The 22554-nt window shown below is 33.4% G+C and overlaps 1 protein-coding gene across 43 annotated transcripts in view; it reads right to left on the bottom strand.

Annotated features, from left to right (window-relative positions):
• LOC128210139 (ankyrin-2-like) overlaps positions 1 to 22554 on the bottom strand; it is a 183313-nt gene that overhangs the window by 86898 nt on the left and 73861 nt on the right. For 36 of the 43 annotated variants that reach the window (XM_052914398.1, XM_052914431.1, XM_052914485.1 and 33 more), the window contains 4 exons: positions 20975 to 21162; positions 20647 to 20664; positions 12144 to 12368; positions 943 to 1121 (listed from right to left, as the gene is read on the bottom strand). In XM_052914398.1, the coding sequence (XP_052770358.1) occupies positions 943 to 1121; positions 12144 to 12368; positions 20647 to 20664; positions 20975 to 21162 (610 nt within the window). Of the gene's footprint in view, positions 1 to 942; positions 1122 to 12143; positions 12369 to 19495; positions 19508 to 20646; positions 20665 to 20974; positions 21163 to 22554 lie in introns of all 43 variants that reach the window. The other 7 variants (XM_052914373.1, XM_052914439.1, XM_052914359.1 and 4 more) reach the window with 4 other exon arrangements.

Here is a 22554-nt window from a genome sequence, read left to right as displayed (position 1 = left end):
TATGTCACCATGGTTAAACTTAAGATTTAAAACAACTTGTCCCATTGTTACTCAAATCATTTTCACAAATAATGCTTCTATTAGTCAGATTCATGTTCATTTCCATAATTTACAAATCTCATACTTTTTCTAGCACTCAAGATTATCATGCATAATAAACATAGTTTAATTATAATTACGATTTTACATCAAACGAACATTAATCATGAGAATTATGAAAACACAAACAAATGTAGTTAAATCAAATTATCATGCGTTTAAAATAAGTGTAAACACACAAAATATGACTTCGTTACAACACGTTTAAAAACAAAACATCTTCGAGCATGATGGGAAATAATTACAAACTATGGTGGTCAAAACACAAACACAGGAAAAATGAACACAATGATGTCTAGGTATACAGGTAACTGTGAAACAAGCTTTGTCCTTAGATAAATTACCTCGCATCCAATTATCTCCAAAAACATCAAACATACTCTTGTATACAATTTAAATATGTTACCACCCTAAAAGCGATATAAAAAGGTATTTTTTTTAATTGAATGAAAAATTAGAACATTGATTGCATTATTATGATATGTAAAATAATTTAAAGTTTAAAACTAGACAACATAATAATACATTTTAAAGGTGGTATCATTTGATATTAAAATGCTCATCAAATGGGTCCTATCCAACAATGGAGCAGTCATCGAAATTAGTCTTTTGGATGAACAAGCCCAAATTCATTATATACTTTAACAAGCCCTGCTGTACAAAATCCAGAATTTGAGCAAGCACAGAAAGCATTTTACCAGTGCAGGCATTGGGGGCTTCCGCTAATTTCGACCACCGATGAAGGTAAATAGTCACCACTTTTTTTTGTTCCTCCCCCCATTTTCTATGTTTAATGTTTCACAGTACCAAAAACAAAACAAAAAACAAGGAAAAGAAGCTCACTCATGCTAGCACTAGCTTTCCCACCCTCAAATACTCCATCCATCGCCTTGGCAACTGCATCGTCGTCAGCAACCAATGGATGTTCAGTCCAGTTCTCCCCGTCATCGCTACGCATCACCTGGATCTCACGTTCCTTGTCCCGAAGAGAGGCAAAGTGGGGTATTTCGATCAGGATTGGTCTGAAATTGAAAAACTCTTCTTATAGAGATCCAATATTAACGTTCTAAAGATGACAATGATGATGATGATGATGATGATGATGATGATGATGATGATGATGATGATGATGATGATAATGATGATGATGATGATGATGATGATGATGATGATGCTGCTGCTGCTGATGATGATGATGATGGTGGTGGTAGTAGTGGTGGTGGTGGTAGTGGTGGTGATGGTTGTAATGATGGTAGTGGTGGTGGTGGTGGTGGTAGTGGTGGTTGTGGTGATGATGATGATGATGATGATGATGATGATGATGATGATGATGATGATGATGATGATGATGACGACAATGAAGGACTCATTAACTTCTTTACACTGTTTATAATGTGATATCTTTTCTGTTCAATGAAGCTGACTCACTAGTGACTTTGACTAAACTTTTAAACGTTTATCTGCATTATTTATTTTTTTCATTCAAGATAAAAGAAGTAATCAATTCAAATATTGTGTCAAGGGTATTTCAAGGTTGTGATAAATATGTGCGCAATCATACATTTATTTATATGTTGATTCTACAGCCCATTTATAGTTCATTGTCAAAGCATGTACACTTAATTTTAAAGGGAGGTAAACACCATTGCTTTATTTCCTCAAAATAATGATGTGCATAAACCATCAAGCTGCAGTGTGAAAGGTTTATATCTATGCTTTGTAGTCATTTCGAGAGATTTACCAGTGAAATAAATATGAAATTTAACTGTTTCAATATTTAGCATTTAATTTTCACAGTTTTGAACTTTAAGCCCATTCTGCTGTTCTGCACAATAATGTTTATGCTGGAGAGGCTTTTTTAATAAAATGTGATTAAATATCTTATTTATACATCTTTTAAACATATAAAAAAAATGCTCTAGTCTTGGTGTAAGATTGCAATATATTCACCTTGAGGACACTCATGGGAGCTAGCTCGGTAAAATATATAATGATCTTACACTGAAACAAACAATTATTCTGCATCTATTAACTTCTTTATTTAATGTCCCTCAGGTACCTCTCATTGCTCGTTAGAAATATGACAAATGAAGAACACATATGTTCTCATTTCTACATAGATTTTATCATATGAGTAGTTGCATAAATAACCAAGCTGTCTGCAATGAGTTGCTTGCTGAAAGAAGCCTGCAAATCACATGTTTCTTATGGAAAGCTGTTAATGTAATTAGTTAATTGTATATTATGTTCTCTGACACAACAGAACAATGAGAAATATAATTGGCAACAATATGCATCAGTTCACTATTCTCCATACGCTGATAGAGACATAACTGCAGTCTTGAGAGTAATTTTGTTTTCTGAACTAGGCCACAGTTATTACATAGTTTTATTTATGTTACCTGAGGGTCTCGCAAAAACACTGGGGCTAACAAAGATACCCACAACTCGAAACTTTTTTAAAGCCTCTCTAGTGGTTTTATTTAAGTGCGTTTTTCATTACGAAATTAAGGGGTAGGAAAGTGAAAAAAGAAGATGTATCGATCTACTGACACGTAGAAATGTGAGGAGGGAAATAACAAATGAACCATTTATGATGTGTGGCCAAAGAGATACATTATCATGGTTTCAAGTTTGTTTTCATTTTTTTACGGAATTGTATAAAATTCTTCATTTTTTAACAACACCATAAACTCAACAGATCAACAGTCATCCTTATAAAATAAAGGTCAGATAATGATTGTGTCAAGGCCTGATATACAGTCGCCCTTATAAATGAAGGTCAGATTATGCTTTTGTCATGGCCCAATATACAGTCATCCTTATAAATGAAGGTCAGATTATGATTTTGTCAAGGCCCGATATACAGTCGTCCTTATAAATGAAGGTCAGATTATGATTGTGTCAAGGCCTGATATACAGTCATTCTTATAGATGAAGGTCAGATTATGATTGTGTCAAGGCCAATATACAGCCATCCTTATAAATGAAGGTCAGATTATGGTTGTGTCAAGGCCGATATACAGTCATCCTTATAAATGAAGGTCAGATTATGATTTTGTCAAGGCCCGATATACAGTCGTCCTTATAAATGAAGGTCAGATTATGATTGTGTCAAGGCCTGATATACAGTCATTCTTATAGATGAAGGTCAGATTATGATTGTGTCAAGGCCAATATACAGCCATCCTTATAAATGAAGGTCAGATTATGGTTGTGTCAAGGCCGATATACAGTCATCCTTATAAATGAAGGTCAGATAATGATTGTGTCAAGGCCGATATACAGTCATCCTTAAACATGAAGGTCAGATTATGATTGTGTCAAGGCCGATATACAGTCATCCTTAAACATGAAGGTCAGATTATGATTGTGTCAAGGCCGATATACAGCCATCCTTATAAATGAAGGTCAGATTATGGTTGTGTCAAGGCCGATATACAGTCATCCTTATAAATGAAGGTCAGATTATGGTTATGTCAAGGCCGATATACAGTCATTTTTATAATGGTCAGATTATGATTGTGTCAAGGCCGATATACAGAGTCATCCTTATAAAAAAAGGTCAGATAATGGTTGTCTCAAGGCAGATATACAGTCATCTTTATAAATGAAGGTCGGATTATGATTAAGTCAAGGTCGATATATAGTCATACATATAAATGAAGGTCAGATTTATAATGTTTGTTTCAAGGTCGTTCTGCTCTTAAATCATTATTATGCGAGTCTGCCAATGGATGTCAAGATTTCTTTTATTGAATCCCTTTAAGAAGAGATCCTAATTCTCTTGGCAACATAAGTCTATTCTAGAAGAATGTCACAGTGTACTCCACAGAAAAAATCCATAAAATCTCTGTAAGAAATGTCTGCTGGTAATCTAAAGAAATGCAAGGCAAGTACATCCAGACAACCAAGCCAAAAAATCAATTTCCCAGATGAGTTTTTTTAAGGCAGTGCATCAGCCAGTGTTGACAGACTGTCATCCACTTGTGGCTAATGTATTTCCAAGTGATAAATGGATGGAGAGTTCAGCACAACAGAAATGTAACTCCTTCTATTTTTTATATGGAGTTTCATCATTCTGTAAAGCGCTATTTTCTCCAATTGAATGTATGCTTACATTTAACTATTTTCCTGTGTTTTCTTTTTTTTTGTAACTCAAGCTACTTGTATATATGACTGCTTAGAATTAAAAATCACAAAAATTCATGTAACTAAAGACTTGGCAAATATTTACTGGAACTGAATTATTTGTCCAAACCCATGTGCCAAAAAGTATATCAATCAAACTAGTGAAATAACATACAACTCATAAATTGTCATAATGGTTTTCATTTAAAGGAAGTCAAAAGCTATTTTTGTGATGAATGAATGTAATTCATGGTAATTATTATAATGCATAGATAATTAGTGCTTGGTTCTTAATTGATTCTTGAGAGCTCACTTCCTCTCATTAAAAATAATCAATTGACACTAAATATTAATGGCCCCACACAATCATCAGCATAATATGGATTGACATTTTGATATTGCAGCAAGGAGATGATATCAGAAACAATGCAAAGAAATAGAACAACCTATGAGCATTATGCAAGCAAATGTCAACGCTGTTTTTCTCAGTCAATCAAGGTACAACCATTAAAGGGACTAGAAACAAGATGATACAATTGCAAGAAAATTGTCAAAAACTTGCAATTAATTGAAAAGCATTGAATCTTACTTTAATCTGATGTATCACATTGCTTTAAGACAAATGTATTTTTCGTAGTTAAAGAATATTTTTTCCAATTCGAAATTTACTTGGTTATCTCGCAAGTCCCTGAGTAAGTTTAAAAATAGAGACAGTATATAATTAATTATGACTCATCATGTGACTTTTACATGCTAAATATACACACTATGGTTTCCCAAAAGAAGGAACAGTGCAAAGAAGCTGAAAACAGCTGCAAAACAACATCGACATAGAGCCTGACAGATGAATGATGCAATTAAATGATGGAAATTATATTTCAAAAACAAACATTGCTGAAAATACACTGAGTTGGCTTAAATGCTTATTGACATGTTAGAGTGTAAAAGGATCACAAGGTTCACAAAAAAACATCCTGCCCTTATATTAACGGGGAAACTATTATACTCTATTTTTAAACAGGGAAACTGAGCTGAGACTGCAAGTGGGTTGACAAGATTGTTGCTTTTATCATGTTAAATGATGTATTAAGGGTCTCATACTAGCTGGTATTGGCCATTCAAGGCAGACTGTGTGTGATGTTTTTGGTTTCTAACGATGACTGCATTGTATCTTTGAAAAGTATTTGCATTAGGTGCTCTGAATTGTTTCCCTCCGTCTGCAGATAGAGTTGGGATCTCTAATCATTGAAGTACTTGGGCTTTGCCTTTTCGTTTTTTTTATTATTATTTGTTTTATTGATAAGTTTCCTCAAGTTAATGCATACTTTGATAAAATTTACCTTTTGCATTTTATCTTTATTAAGAATTGTTGGGATAAGAGTGAGGTTTGTGCACATAAACTGGTTTAAACCCCCGGTAAATTTACATTTTACTGACCGTTCCAAGGCGGTACCTAACAATTCTTGATCAACATACCAATTATTTATATATATATAGTATTTATGCACTGTGCTGTTTGTAGAGTTTTGTGCTGTTTTATGTTTCTTGTTAGTGATTTTGTGTTCTATGTCTTTGGCGTTTGCCCATTGCCACTAAACCGGGTTTATGTTTAAACTTTTTGCTACTGAGCATGTTTCTGTAGCTTTTTGCATATATATTGGTTTGAAGAAATACTGTGTTTGCTGATTTTGGTACCATCTGGTGTCTAGTCCCTTTATAGCATTGAGGTCTGAGCATTAAGTAGCTACAATTTAGAAATGTGTGAATAAGTTTTTTATTTTTTTATTTATGACCAAGATAATTCAGAGCAAAGGCTAAGGCAATGTCTCAACATGTTTCTCCTGAGAAAGACCCAGCTAATAATAAACCCAAACAGTGATTTGTGGGATTGTTATTCATTACTGGAGAAAATAATCCTAGGCTGTGAGTTATTACCCTCAGCTAATTACTAGAAAGTCCACAGAATGTGACAGTCATGATATTGGAATCCAGTTCTGGTACAAATCTTTTTCCTGAAGGCATGTCAATGTTATGTTCAATTTGTTACCCCCAAAGCTCATTGTAAATGTTCATCTTGTATCAAACCTCAAAAAAAGAAAATCTTCTGTGGAGTGGTTGAATTTCTGGAGTGTTTAATATTTGCCATTTTGTTCATATATGAATCAGTTAGCAAATTTAACACATTTAAAACTTGGCAAGATGGTCAATTTTACCCCTCACTCAAAATTGATCCCATGAAATCATAAATCTACAAAATATATAATAAAGAATAACAATTTTCACAAAACTTACTGACTATTTGGGTATGCAGATCATTATAGTAAACCATACTAATTGATTACAGGTAGTATTCATGACATTAACTGACAAATGGATATGTTTCCCACATAAATCAACATATCATATTAATAAAGGTCATTATCCAGCTGAGAACAGCTTATGGATTTATATCAAACACATTACCTGTAGTGTTTTTTTGTTTTTTAAATCTGTTTTAGTGAAATAATAATCTTATGAAGAAAAATCTTAATGATTAAGAATGAGCTGAGTGAGAGTAGTGAATGATCCCTTCTTAATCATTAAGATTTTACTTCAGGTCATCTTAATAACTTAGAATAAAACCTGAATGGCTGATGCAATGTCAACAAAAAATCTGACTCGGGCCTAGGAGTGTGTATTGTATGATTGGCAGTAGGCGGACCTTCAAATGCCCGTGAAACACCCATCTGTGTTACAAGATTCATACCAACCCCATCGCTTACAAGAAGGCTCCCAACCCCATTAAGCCCTTTCAACAAACACCCCGACTCTCGACCATCCCTAACAAGAATCACTACCACCCATCCCTAACAAGATTAACCCCGACCCCCACCCATCCCTAACAAGAAGAGCCCCCCAACCCCATCCATCCCTAAAACAAATCACCCAATACATCCCTTACAAGAAGCGGCCACACCCTCACCCATCCCTAACAAGAATCACCCCGAACCCTATCCGTCCCGAACAAGAATCACCCTCACCCTTCCCATCCCTTACAAGGACCTATCCCCACCCCCACCCTGTCCCATCCATCTCACATAAGTTTTTCTAAAGTGAATTTTTGCACCTAACTGCTTATGAAATCAAGAAAATTCAAAGAATTATACTCTATAAATTAAATCTGCAGCTTTGGCAAAATACTTTTTTTTATCAAACATAAACACAGATCCGACTAGATTCCCTAAGACTTGATCCCCAGCCAAAACATTTAGACATTCATTTTCATAATACACAAAAAACCTGCATCTAGCTTCCTCCAAAATCATTAAATGTAGGGCTTAATCCCCATGTTGATTTTTTGCAATTCCTGATGAAATGTTGGCAAGCATGTCAATTAATCTGCTTTAAATTATTGGGATTGCTTGCCTAGGAAGCCACTGAAACAAGGGGGGTTTCACTATGAAAATAATGGCCTTTTTATGTAACACTCAAAACATAACATTAAGTGCAATGTGAGCTGTAGATTTATTTTTGTTGCCATGGTTTTGCAAACAAAATGAAGGAAAAAACTGATCTCATTTTGGAGATGAAGCAAAAAAGTATCCCTAAAATCAGTCAGCATCCTGTTGAAACATTTTAAGCCCACTTGTTCACATTTTAAAAGGTCAGACAATAAAACTATTTTCGTGTGAAATTTGAATAAAATGCTGCTTACAATGAAAAAACATCATATAATGTTCAAAAAAGAGCTCTGTTATGAAAAGATATTAAATAATGTGACATTAAATGCTCCATTTTGATGAAAAGCAGAGTAATGCTGTTACAGAAAATTAAATAAATTTAGGCTTAAAGGGACTGTACACCAGATTGGCAAAAAAAGAAGAAGTTTTTTCTGTAACAAATCTCAGGACAATTATTTAATAAAATGTTTATCTCTTTAATATCATACTTGTAAAAATAAATACCAAAATGTAAAAAAAAAAATTGAGTCGGAGACCGGGTTCAAACCGGTGTCGCCAAAATTGCAGCCCAGTGTTGTATCCACTGTGCTACGAAGGCTTACACTACATGGTTGGAATATTTAAGCTTATTACCTAACTAATGGTAATATCACGTGACAACATCGACTAGCCAATCACACATAAGGAATGAATTCTACTACGTAGACATATCTAGTAATCTTTTTTAATGGAAAAATACGAAAAATCTGCAAAAAATAAATTAACTGTAAAATATGTGGTACTTCAGTTAGTAAGTTTCAATGCATTATACACATCGATACCAAGTTTATGTCAGTTTTCGACAATTTTCTTTTTTTTTTCCTATTTCATCATACGGAGTACAGCCCCTTTAAAATGACAAAACTGTTTAAATCTTCTAGATGCTGTATGGTGTTTGTTTCATATAAAAATAGGTAAAATAATTCAATTTAGTTTGAAACACTATATTAATCTTTATTTGTAATAAGTTGGATAGAATATTCAGAACTGTATGTGGGTATTTCATTTGAGCCCATTTTTGCTAGACTGAGAAGTATCATTAATAATTTACATGTTATGTCCTGCATCCTGCATTAATAGAGGTTTTGTACTTAAATTCTTCATGTATGCTACTGTAGACATCACTAACCACACATGATTTAGAAAAGGCCACGATAAAAATGTAAAATTATATAAATATCTTTTTACCAACAGCCAGACTGTGGCTTATCAGTGGATGAGACATAACCTATCTGTCTGGGGAAGTATTTCTACCGATTTTATCACCAACATAACATAAGATTTCCTAGTATTCTGGGAGATGGGGTGCTCAGATAGCAACTCCACTGTAGGCTTATCAGTAAAATGCGTATCTTTAAGCAGGCTTTACATGATCTTACAAAGGTGTCGCTTTAGGCCAGAGAAAGATAGTTCTTTTCAGGTGCAGAAGGTCAGGGGTTCAAACCAAGCCCTAGTTAAACCAATAGACGTTATAATAATAAAATATGGTACCTGTAGCTCCTTTGCCAAGCGCTCTGCATTTAAAGGGAAGTATGTTGTGGTTTTCATCAGTCAAAAAGGGTCATAACTCGAACAATTATAACTTGACCCTTCCTATACATGTGCATTAACTGTCTCTGGCAACATGTGAACCAAGTTTCATTCGAATATCTTGAATGGATTTTGAGCTTTTGGCCAAAATTTTCGAATTTGCAGCACCTGCAACACCAAGGCTTTAAAAAAAAGATAAGCAAGAAATGGGATGTGGGCGGATTTTGTTTATAAAAGAAAAGAATAACATTGTTTTGTTAAAATGTTGATGCCGTTTACATATTTCCAACACTCCTGGTGGCACAGGCTGAATTTGCAGGAATAGAAAGCTGTTGAGTAGGCAGGCAGGAGGGTATGCGAATCCTGGGGATCAATTGTTTTCTCGGATCTTACATGGGGGTTGCTTAGACTACCATTAAAAGCTGATTAGAGTCCGGATTCCTAAACAATGCAGCATTTAACTTTGATTGTAGTTACAAATGTTCATGTTCACCTTCTTTTTCCTTTGAAAGCATTCTTTTGAATCCTTATCATGATATTTGAGATCATGTTTACAAAAGATAACAAAGATTTCTTCACCATTGTTTATAAAGTAACCTCCTTCTTAAGTAAATGTTAAAAACAAGAGTGCAGCTTTGGCAAACAACAATGCTCTTCTGACTTTTTCAATCCAGCCATAACTTGATGCTTATTACTAAGTTACATTTGAATTTCTCAGTTCTTGAGTTATAGCCAAGGTTAAAGTTTGTAAACAACAAGATGATTACAACAACACCAAGGCTCATAATGATAATACCTGGCCCCAATATCTCAAAACTTCTAGTCTCTTATCACAGGATTAAACTAAGCTCAATATTTTACTTTTTCAAATATAATTTGCATAATATTTAATTTGTTAAGAATTTTTTAACTTAATCGATAGGAATTATCTTTATGATAAACACAATAAACCATTTTCATTTATCAAAATTCAATTCAAGTATGTATTTTGGCTAATTGAAATAAGTTATTTAAGACTGTTAAGCTTAAGAAGTTTCGAGAAATCGGGGCCGGGACTTTTCTTCTGAAAACAGCAACAGACAGGCTAATAAATTTTAAACGAAAATAAACATGAATGTACATGTACTTGATTGATGAAAGCCTCAAAAATAATTTAAACTATCTAGTCATTTGCTGTAACTAATGATAGTATGAAACATAAACTGGGCTATACTGATGCCAATCAAGAAAAATATTAACTTCTTATTTGACAAGCAGGAAACTGCATTTGTCAGCGTATCATTTTTCATTGGCACGTTAATAGTCACTTGTTCATTTATATGAAAATGAAATATTTTGAATATTCATGTTTTAACTGCGATATACATGTACAATGTATAATTTCTTAGTGATATCTGTTTCTCTTGGTCTTGGTACCATGTAAGCATATAAGATTCACAAAAGGCCACTTTAAACATGAAATAACACTTGATTCATCATTCAACTCATCTTGTAACTTGATGTCTAAACTATGACAGAAAAATGCATTCTTTAGTAGCTGTAATTTGCAGCTTAGCGATGCTCTCGACTGACATGTATTGTGATAAGTTTTGACAGAAGATGATACACTTAAGATTGTGTCTATGTAGGTATCTCATCTGTGTAAGTCAGCAAATACTAGGGAATTAAAGGTTTGTGTTAATCATGCATTTTTGTTGGGTGTTTTGTTTGCTTTTTATGTGTCTCGTTTAAGAAAACTACTTTGTGCTGATAATTATACGTGAATTTGCAAATTACCTATGTTTCTACATACAGACAAATTACAAATATGTATATGTAAACTGTTATATAATGCACCAGTCAATTGTAACCACAGCCCCCCAAGGTCCGGGTAAAAATCACCCCGGGGACATCCTAGGTAAGGTCTATTTCCCTAATTTTGGTGCAAAACCAATGCATTCACTCTTTCAGCACAAAAACAAAACCACTGCATTCACTCGGAACTGTGGGGTCACCTTGAAGGTAAAAACACTGCCCATTTCCCCTCCTGCCCCCCTGTCATCTCTGGTATACCCCTGGACCTTGGGGGGCTGTGGTCACAATTGACTAGTGCATAACTACTATTGAAAAATAAAATAGGCACATAATTCATTTTTTCCAAAACAACAGAGCAATTATTTTTCTCACAGCAGAGGCATTAAACATAATGACAAGAATTTCACCTATGAAATACTGCCTGCTTTATCACTGGTTGGCATATGGAAAACAGATGTGAACATGTTCTTAAAGCGTTTGCACTGAAAATATTTCGTCAGTATGCCAAAATTAAATATCAAAGTTTTATCGGCCTCGAAAAGCATTTTATATGAAATGCATAAAACTCTGAACAAAGGGCATTGATTGTGTAGTTTGCCGATTTTTGAGAGCTGTTTTTCTATATCAAGGTTGTTATTGCAGAAAGCAAATAGATGTGCATTTATAATGCAAGCTGTTGCAGAAAGCGTTCACATTATACATATGTATCACAATGTCTACATTATTTTCGAAACCTGACTATGAATAAATCCATTCACTTCTGATAAGCCATTCATTGTAGCTACTTCATTTTGTATGGAGAATATTATTACAAGATATTAATTATCTTCTACAAACAAGAAGAAATTGGCTACACCTATAAGATAAGTTCATGATATTAAATTTATAACCAACTTAGACCAAGCGATATCATCTTTTAGTCCGTTTTCTCTTTCTACTTTTTTGAAAAATGTTTTGTAATGAATATTGACATGACTTATGATTATACCTTTATTCTACCATAATATTGAGGTTAAAAAAATGATACGTAATAGAACGAAGACATTTTTGTTTTTACCCATTCACCGAATAATTAGCATCAGACATTCTTATACTAAAACATTTACTTACCCAAGGAATTTAGTGCCCTGTGGCCCCATCTCAATGATTCGATTTGCGAATGCCTCGCCCTCGTTCAAAACCGGCAGATGCAGCAACTTTTCCTTCTTAATCAAACGGCATAGGATCCTCGTCGGCATTGCTATGCGTCCAGACGGGATGACGAAACGGATGCCGCTGTGACGCGTTCCGCGCATGGCTCCACCGCGTGCATCCACCATAAAACTCACGAGGAAGCTGCGATCAACAATGGTCATTTTGTTAGTAGTGGATTTCCTCTTTCAGAAAAATGAAGTTCTTTATCCTAATTTCGTATTATCATTTATATTATAACAACTTCATTCACTAATTGTTACTCATTATTTGTAAAATATATCCCAAATTCTTAAGATATATGGTCTTCACAGTTATATGGAAAAAGTACTCCAAAATATTTATTCCAGAGCTAGTATTTTTTTCCAATTACAAATCCACTTATGTAGCTTAATTAATCCACTAAATACACATTCATTGAGGGTAACAGGATAAATCCAACAAAAATCCAATTTCTTCAATTATCAATAATCCTAGCCCTAAGTAAAAAGCTTCCACTCTGATGTTTACATCTAAACTGACTGGTTTACAACATTATCAGCAAGCTGCTAGTGCACACCTTTCATCAAATTGTTTTAGGTTAGACTGGTTACTTCCCAAACATATTTTCTGCCAATTATCTATCTTTTATCTACATTCCTCCATTCATTGCATTTATCGGCCAAATCAATATCTTTCTGTTTTCTTGATTATATCAATTTTTAACATTTGTTTACATTGAGGTGAAAGAAATGATAAAAGGTTATGAGCTGTCAAACGTATTAAACTTGTCATCTTAAATATTCTCAAAGGACTATTAATTAAGTCTATTCTGAACAGGTCAAACTACATCATTAATATCTGACTAATATATGTCTATACATGGACATGAAATGATATCCTATTTAGTACTCATAAATAAAGATTATGCAGGTTATATGATATTTTATTTAAAAACGCCCACAGGTAAAGTAAAGTTCATACAAAAATCCAACAAAATATACTCATAAATAGTTTGTTTTATGATTGGAATGTTTCTACCTTCAGGGCCATTTTGCTTTGAATGAAAATCACCTGTTTTTCCTTGTATATTATTGCAAATTAGTTTAATAACATCATAAAACAAGAGTTATGATTATGAGCCAGGCTATAACATGTGCATGTAATTCTTTCTGGGGACATTTGTACCAAGTTTCATTTAAATATCTAAAAAAATTAAGCTAAGGCCTAGATTAAAATTTTTGAAAAATGCTTGTGCCACAGCTGATGACGAAGGCTAACACAAAATTAAACCTTGTCTTTTTTCTTTGAGAAACATGAAAGAGTGATGGGCCTGACTTTTATATCTTGTATTTCTTTTGGTTTTGTCCAAAAGTAAGATTTTTGCCTGACTCCACTGTCACCCGAACCAGCGCTTATTTATAATGACAATATCTGGACCTCTTTCTTTAAATAACAAATGACCTTACAATCATTAACATAGTAACATATTAATGCCTAAGGATTATGCATATTTTTCTAAGTTCTATAAATACTTAATACATTTCTAACAGCGGCCATTTTTTCAACAAACTTTTTTCTCAAACATCACCAAGACAGTCTTATTATTTGTTTATACGTATATTATAAAATTACTGATTTGTTAATTGTATTTCATTCTTCATTTCTCGCACTGACAATTCTTGGTACTGGTCTATTGATACTTTTTGGGACTCAACTGGCCTGCATCAGACTCTCAGCCACTAATTGTCCAAATGGGAACAATAGCTGATATGGGTCAGTATCAGTAACTTTATCTATGGAGAGTCTATGGGTAATGCAGGACAAGCTCATCAGTAATTAAAGCTTAGCTTCCCCTGTGGTCTAGGGCATTGATTCTTACAAACTCATTCCATATGTACATGGTCATTAAGAAGTTATTGATGCTCAATTATATCTCTCACATATCCCATTATGTAGGCGCAAACCTTTCATTACCAGACTTGGTAGGTAAATGACTAATCAAAATATCAATTATAATTTGCTCTGCCCTAGGTGTCAATGGAACATTTAGAACAAACACACTTAAAAGAATTGTCTCAATGAATCAATGTCAAGGTCAATATCACTGTTTCAAATTGACCTTGCCCAGACAATCAAGGATTGACCTTGACAAGGTCAACACTCGAATGCCTTGTTCATGAAGAATTTATGTTTCGTTATTACATGATAATGTCGAGGCCATCGACTGTGTCCTTCAATTTTGAAGGGGAATAACTCTGGTATAGAAACTTGGAATTCCTTTTAGCACTGACACAGTATAAACTGTTAACAAATTACAAACTGTTCACACTTTTCTTAATGTTTTTCCTTCATGGCTAAATTATTCATGTTTTATTCATTTTTTCGCATGACTCCATTAAAAAAATCCACTTCAGACTGTGGCCAAGTGACAATTACTTTGACTATACATCAACATCATTTTCCATCCAGAACACACAAATAAATACGAATTATTTTCGACCATGTCATAATATTTGTCCTCAAGTTATTCAGCTGTACATTTTCCGCAGACATAGTATGAGACAAATAACCTCTAAGCACGAGAAAGGTTTTGTTTGCAGGAATTTGCAAAATAACTTGGAAGAGAGGAAAGTGCAGCTAATACATTAAATAGCTTGGTGGATTTCATGAATTTCCAAAATATTTTATTTCGGGAATTGGCAATATTTTTTTTTTTTGTCTAGATATAAATTGAGAAAACATGGACGTTTTTGTACCTAAGAATGGGATTTGGGGTGGGATTTAGGATGATTTCAAGAGGGCTTCAAGTGCAACACTGAATATAGACTTAGTAATGGCCTAGCTGTTTCCAAAATGTTGATGCCTTGAGGTTGTGTTGTCTGCCTCTCAAGTAAGAGCATGTTTGCTCAATCCCCATCAGGGTAATGCATGGTCTAGTGGTATAGGTGTCCTCCTCTCACCCAAGACGTTGTGTGTTGGATTCCCACCAGGGTGAGAGAGGTCTTGTGGTTTAGGTGTCTGCCTCTCACCCTTACATACTTATTCATGGCTGCTCAAAATGGACCCCAGAAATGAATAATCTACCCAGAAGACAGACCCTAGCATAATTGTAAAAGTTTTCATCATAAGCAAGCGAAAGGATTATATATAAGCCTAACATGATTTAATTTAGAGAACAAATCTTGAAATCTGTCGTGTTGTGTCAACAGAACTGCGACTTTAGGGAGCACAAAATATTAGATGAGTTGACACAAGACAGAGAAATTTAAATATTACTTAAAATCAAACATATTTCAAGGTGTGTGTGTCAGAATTTCAGAACTGATTTTGGATGAACACTTCTTGCCAGAAATGTGGAATATAAATGCTGAAATTCCTCCAGGATAATTTTCTGTGGGAGGAAATTTGTTTGATTTGGTGCCAATATTTGAACAAGTAGCTCAATATCTCTGCGGGAAACACCTTAGAAGTCGGGAGTTTAATCTAAGATTTTTCCTCCCATTAATTTTGAGGCTTCAGATCTTTCCTGGTTATTTTGCTAATAAGTAATTTTGGAAAAACGCCTTTACCTCTGTTACTTAAGTGTAGAGGAATAAGTTGTTTTTTTCAAACAAGAGCGCCCTTGATCAGCCATCAACACTCATCAATTTGACCATCTTAAACTATTTTTGAGTTATGGCCAAAGTAAAAGGTTTTGCACACCAATGGTGTCGCCATCGCTCAGAGGAGAACGCCTAAGGAGAACGTAATCAAGGCTATGAAAATACCTCAACATATTTTCTTGGAAAAATAGATTAACTAAAAAGTCTATGTAAATGTAATGTAATTCTTTTATATTGCAACTTTTCATCCCTTAAAATTTCTACAAATAAAGACTTAAAGCTGCACTCTCACAGATTTACCATTCTTACAACTTCTTTATTTTTTGTCTAGGAAAGAGCAATTTTGCGTAAATATCTGCAAACCAATGATATCAGATTGCTGACAAAAGATCAGATTGCAGATTTTCATCTTTTCGTTCGAAAATTAATGATTTATGGCTAATAAACTGTTACTAACAGTTAAAGAAAAATGCATAAAACATCAATTTAGAACTTAAATATAAAAGTATGTGATTTACTTTTTTGTCAGCAGTCTTATATAACTGGTTTCCATGGACTTTTGCAAAAATTGGCTCATTTCCAAGAAGAAAAATTTAAAAAAAGTTGTCAAAACGTTCAATCTGTGAGAGTGCAGCTTTAAACAGTAAGTAACCAGTATAGAGTGTCATACAAATGTCCCTATGACGAATTACAAGCCTAGTTCAACATGAGGATGCATAATTACTAAACATCCAATTACAATACAAATATCAGGTTAACAGCTAATTCTTGTTCGCTTTCATTTTCAATAATCAATCATTACAAACACTTACGATTTAGTTTTCATTTCAGCATCCATTGCCATGTCAGATATTTCCATTTATCTATTTTTTGTCACAAAATTATGTGAGAACTTAATCTGGAAAAATATTGCTTTAATAGTTTTACATTTAAACACAGTAATTCCTGGGGAAAATCATATTATGCAATGTCTGCCATTATTCAATCAATGAATTAACAGCCAACAACAAATTTTTGATCAAATCAGAGAAACCCAGTTTTCCCCAGTCTGGTAAGAATGTTTGATCAGGGGATATGAATCCATTCCAATAACTCCCATTAACTTGACAATGTTGGCTAACCCTGGGGAAGGGTCAAGGATAAAAATCATTGACTATCTATACTCATCATCTAGACCATTAGGCCACAGTGTAAAAACTTACTTTGTTTCGCGCTACCCAACCACATTTCGAAGGGAGGCTAAAAGAGTGTGTGTTTTTTTATTTATTTTTTTGTTTTACTTTATAACCCATTCATAGTATAGTGAAAAAAAATGAAGAGAGAATAAATAAACTTTCGGGACATTGGTATTTTTTATGTGTGTTGGGTAACACCAAACAAAGTATTTTTTAAATGTGGCCTCAGTTCACCAATTTTGCAATATTTTTATTAAATTAATTGTGATGGATGGAACATGATAGAGTTAGTACTATCAGATTTAAGTCAGTTGAATTATTGTGGTGTTTTTCACCTGTATATTTAGTACCAAGAGGAACCCATAAATTACCAGAATGGAAATGACAATGTTTTGTTACGGTTTCTGCACACAAATTTTGATGAGTTGACTTTTAAACACTTTGACACAAATACAGGGACCCATTTCCTGTTATTTTCTCACAATAAAAAGATACTTTGACCATAAAATTAGCATAAAAATGTCCCAATTTAAATGGAATGTAACTTATACAAAGTTGTCCCCCTCATTTCATATAATTAATACTACACATCAGTTAACTCCCTTGAACATATTTTTGCTGAATAGGTTTGCACTGCAACATTATTTCTCAAAACATACCACACAAATTTTAATGAGTTGACTTTTAAACACAGTAATACATATATAGGAATCTATTTCCTATTGTTTCTTACAATTACAAGACTTTCACCATAAAATTAGTATAAAAATGTCTCAATTTTAATGGAATGTAACTTATACAAAGTTGTCTCCCTTATTTCATATATTTTTACTTCACATCAGTTAACTCCCTTGGAACATATTTTTTTGCTGAATAGGTGTGCACTGTAGCATTATTCCTCAAAATATTCCACACAGTAAACATTTAATTCTTGTAAAATACGAGAAAGATTTCATTCTAAAGAGCATTATTCAACCTTTTTTGCTGTAAAATTTAAATTAAGAAACTTTTTACACCTGAAAAGTAAGGTCCCTTTATCAACAATTGTAATGGGGTTTTAGAAGCCAAGGAAAGGTAAACAATGGAACAACAGAAATGAGCATGCTTACTTCCCTTTTACTGTCATGCAGGAAAAATATGGTAACAAAAACACCAATGCCAGAGAAGTTAGTTGATTCATTACGTACAGAATTATTCTTGGAAGACAATTAAGATATAAAAGCAAGAAAATCAATAGGAAGGAAAATTCTAGCATCTACAGTCATTAATATGGACTTCTCTATATATTATATAAATATTTTATATAAATTTAGTTTCCTTTCTTTTTGTGGAATAACTATGTTGGATAGAAACTCAATTCTGAAATAGAATATTAGAGTGAACAAAGAGGGGTTCTAACCATCACTTAAGGCATCTGATGTACACATAATATTTCCGTAGTAGTGTGCCAATGGCTGTAATGATGATTTTGAGGCTTAATTAAGGCCCGTTTCAATAAAATATCTTAGTCGTAAACCTTACACTGCTTGAAGAGTGCTCAGAAAAAACTGCACACCTCCTGCCGACTGGATCAATAAAAAGACCAAAAATAACACAAACTATCACTAGGTATAATTTAAAAATATATTTCTTACTGGTTACTTATATCTAAAAAAAATGATCTAAAGAACTTTACACATGATGTTTTCGCAGTTTGTATTTTGTTTTTTTATTTGAAATGAAATAACCTTTTCATCAATCTTTTTTCAAGTTTCCAAAATATGTTCCGCATTTGTTTTACATATTCTTTCTCTGAACATAAAACCATTTCAAATGATAACAAATCAATTCAGGGCCACCATGTCATCCAAACTTTACATACACGTACATCAGATTCCTTAAAAGCATGCAACTGAGAACAATTATAGGAAACAGAACTAGCCAGGGAGATAGAAACCATAACTTGTGATTGTCTTAGAAATATTAAAGGCCCATTCTGTCAGATCCTCTACACCCCCACCACAACCCTTGGTTTGCCACTAAAAGCCATGTTTTATGTTCTTTTAACATACAAATATTTTAAAGAACAGAATTAAACTTCCCGAGACAGTTTAAAAATAAATGCAAATGAATTTGTTTAAAAATCTCTTCCATTCGATTGATTTCACTAACTTCACAAAAAAAAATCAATATTTTTTTTCACATTTTTTTCTTCGACCATGCAGTCGTGTAAGCAAACTAACCATGGATGCACAGAACATGGCTCATTAAATACTGTAAACATTTTAAAAATAAATAAAGAATGACATAATCATTTTAGAATTGAAAGCATGCAAGCAATGTGATAATCAAACATTTGAGAACTATATATAAAAAGATATGGAAATTAAAAATATCAGAAAATAAATAACACCCACTTCTATTTTGTTTCACTTGCTCCCCATCTGACAAAACAAACCTTTTTTCCAGGCACCTTTTATTTATAGATTCAATCACAGTTCATGCATTCTAAGGAAATATTTTTGAAACCTACCTCTTCTCAGGGCTATTAAAGTGAAAACGGGAGTAAATTAAGACTTTAACACCAGAAAAATGAAGAAAGTCATTATAAATGAGATAATGATTTCATTAACCAAGGGAAGGAAACCAGACCACCGCCAACGGAAGCCAAATGCTCGCCTGTTACTTTCTTTAATCAAACAAGGGGAACAACTTGTGTGTTATTGAAATGCATATTGTCCTAAATAACAAATGTACAAAGTTTCATGTAAATATGTTGAAAAGTTAATGAGTTAATGCTAAGTTTTTACATAAATTTCAAGGGGCATAACTCAACAATTATTAAAGACAGAGTTATGGGCCTTGCTACACATGAGTATATTGTCCTTAGTAACATATGTACAAAGTTTCATGTAAATAACAGGGAATGTATTGACTTATTGCCAAGTTTTTACAAAGGGGCATAACTCAACAATTATCATAGACAGAGTTATGGGCCTTCCTACACATGAGTATATTGTCCTTAGTAACATATGTACAAAGTTTCATGTAAATAACTGGGAATGTATTGACTTATTGCCAAGTTTTTACAAAGGGGCATAACTCAACAATTATCATAGACAGAGTTATGGGCCTTGCTACACATAAGTATATTGTCCTTAGTAACATATGTACAAAGTTTCATGTAAATATCTTGAAAGGTATTGACTTATTGGCAAAAATTTGCATAAGGGGCGTTATATTACCCAACAATTATTAAAGACAGAGTTATGGGCCTTGCTATATTAAGCATATTGTTATAAGAAGCATGTGCAAGGGTTCATAAGAAAAAATGAATTTCAAGGTCTAAGGTCAATTGTTTCACAAGCCAACAACAATTACGCCAAGGCTATGACAACAACTTGACTTTCTTTCTTTGACAAACAGACAAGCTAAAAATATCTAATTTCTCCGTCTGAACCCGCTACTAAATATTACTTAGCTGTTTTGAAACAGAACTGAATTTAAAAACAAACAAAAGTAAAACCACAATTAGTATAAATAATCACATCAAAAAGCAAGGGGACATAACTCAATCATGCTGTTTGTGATACGCTGCTTAAAGGCTTCATACACTAAACGAACAACGATTATAACTATAAAACAACAAACACAATAATGTCATTCCATGTAAAACAGTTTTACCTCTTCCATTTTAGTTTGCTGTTTTACAAAAATAATGAAAAAAAAATCAGCCTTTTTGTCATTTTCTAATACAGTTATTACAATATTAATCAAGAAACTATCCCTCTGAAAGTTCTATTTTTGTTTTTCATAATAATAATTTCCGACTGAGAGAAAAGGAGTGTTAATTTCTAATTTGTATTTGCAAATTATTCAAAAGGTATAAAGCATTTCCCTGCAAGGAAAAACAATGTGCAATTTACAATCTGTGCATTTAAAATCCTACACAAAACCTCCAAATAATCAAATCACTCTATGACAAATTAATTTTTTTGAATAAAACTCCTACCCAGTATAAGTTGGAGTCTTATCGATGGCGACGTTATCTGGGTCGAAGTGTGTATTGAATGACGACCCGCTGTATGAAGAGTACCTAGCTCCCTCACTTTTCCCCGGGGCAGACATGTAGCGGTCAGACACATGGGCGGCCAATATTGGGGCCTCGTAACTTCCGACCATCTGGGCCTCCATGTAGTCCTGTAAACAAAGGGAGGTAACTGTGTAATGTATAAACAAAGTCTTTTTTGCAATAAGTAAATAACTTTCAAGATAAATATATAAACTGGAATTTGATGCGCGCTTCATAAACCGAGATATAAATGATGAATGTATCTTGGTTGTTCAATTCATTTACTTCTCGTTTCTTTGTGATAATGAACATTAAGTGGTGAAGGAATAGCCACTCACATTAAGAAAATATCCGAATTAAAATTCAATCCTTAGCCCAGGCAAATAATTTTGGTATTTTGAAGACTATTTAGGCAAAAAAATAAAAATCAATAGGTTAGGGTTACATCCTTTCCAAAAACAGGCAGAGTTAAGGTAGGCTTCTCATTTTATTTATTTCCCCATTTTTTTTTATTAAACTTTTAATTATGTAAGAATATTATTGTCATCATTGGAGAATCATGTCGAAGTAATCTTCTGCATAAAGTTTTAAGGGTTTTAAACAACATATTAACACACCAAAAAAGGATATACTAAATAAATGGTTAAAGTCACAGCCTATTTTGTAGGTAGGGTCGCGTAACCCGGCGCAAATGTTTTTTGTTTTTTAAGGCCTTACCAGTGTTCTCAATAAGAACCAGCTGCCGGCCAAAATGGACGGTTCAATTGGCAATAGGGCCGGTTCAAATTTGGAAAACTAAATGAATTTTCAGTAGAATAAGTAGAAGCTGGGGTTTACTTTACTATTTGAGACGGTTCAACCAAAACTTATTGAGAACCCTGCCTTACCAAGGTTATTGTACTATCAAGTGCTTTTTTATATAATTTTGGGGAAAATTCTTTAAAATTGCTGAGTTTGAGCTCAATTTTCACCACAAACAAATTGTTAAAGTGGCTTTAAAGTTAAGTCCATTTTTGAAGTTAGAGATGATATTGTCATGACTTACGTGGATTCATTTGTACGGATATCTTATGGATGCAATATAAATCACACTTGCAATATAAACCTGTGATTTTGTTTATTTTTACAGCAAGATCGTATTCAAATAATCACTAAAACATTAGCATATTTTATCTAAGTTCTTCAAACACTTATCCACATTGAAATCATCATCAACATTTTTCATAAATGGCATAAATTCACATCGAAAACTGCCAACAACCCAACTCAAACCTTACCTGCTCTCTATCGATAGAATCAATTTTTAAGGCAGCTTAAAGAATGAGCCAAACAATAACAGTTTTCATGCATGCTGTTATTTGTGAACGGAATTATATTGGATTAATTAACTTTCGGAATGATAACTTTTGGGGATTGCATGCATGGACCATGCTAAAAATAGGTTCAATTCATTAATGTCATTATCTTAAAGTTAAGCTTCCTATGAGGTAACACTGGCTAACAATAGTTCGACCTTTTGC

The sequence above is a fragment of the Mya arenaria genome, chromosome 2, assembly GCF_026914265.1.
Source record: "Mya arenaria isolate MELC-2E11 chromosome 2, ASM2691426v1".
Lineage (NCBI taxonomy): Eukaryota > Metazoa > Mollusca > Bivalvia > Myida > Myidae > Mya > Mya arenaria.
This window is presented reverse-complemented; position numbering and strand designations above follow the sequence as displayed.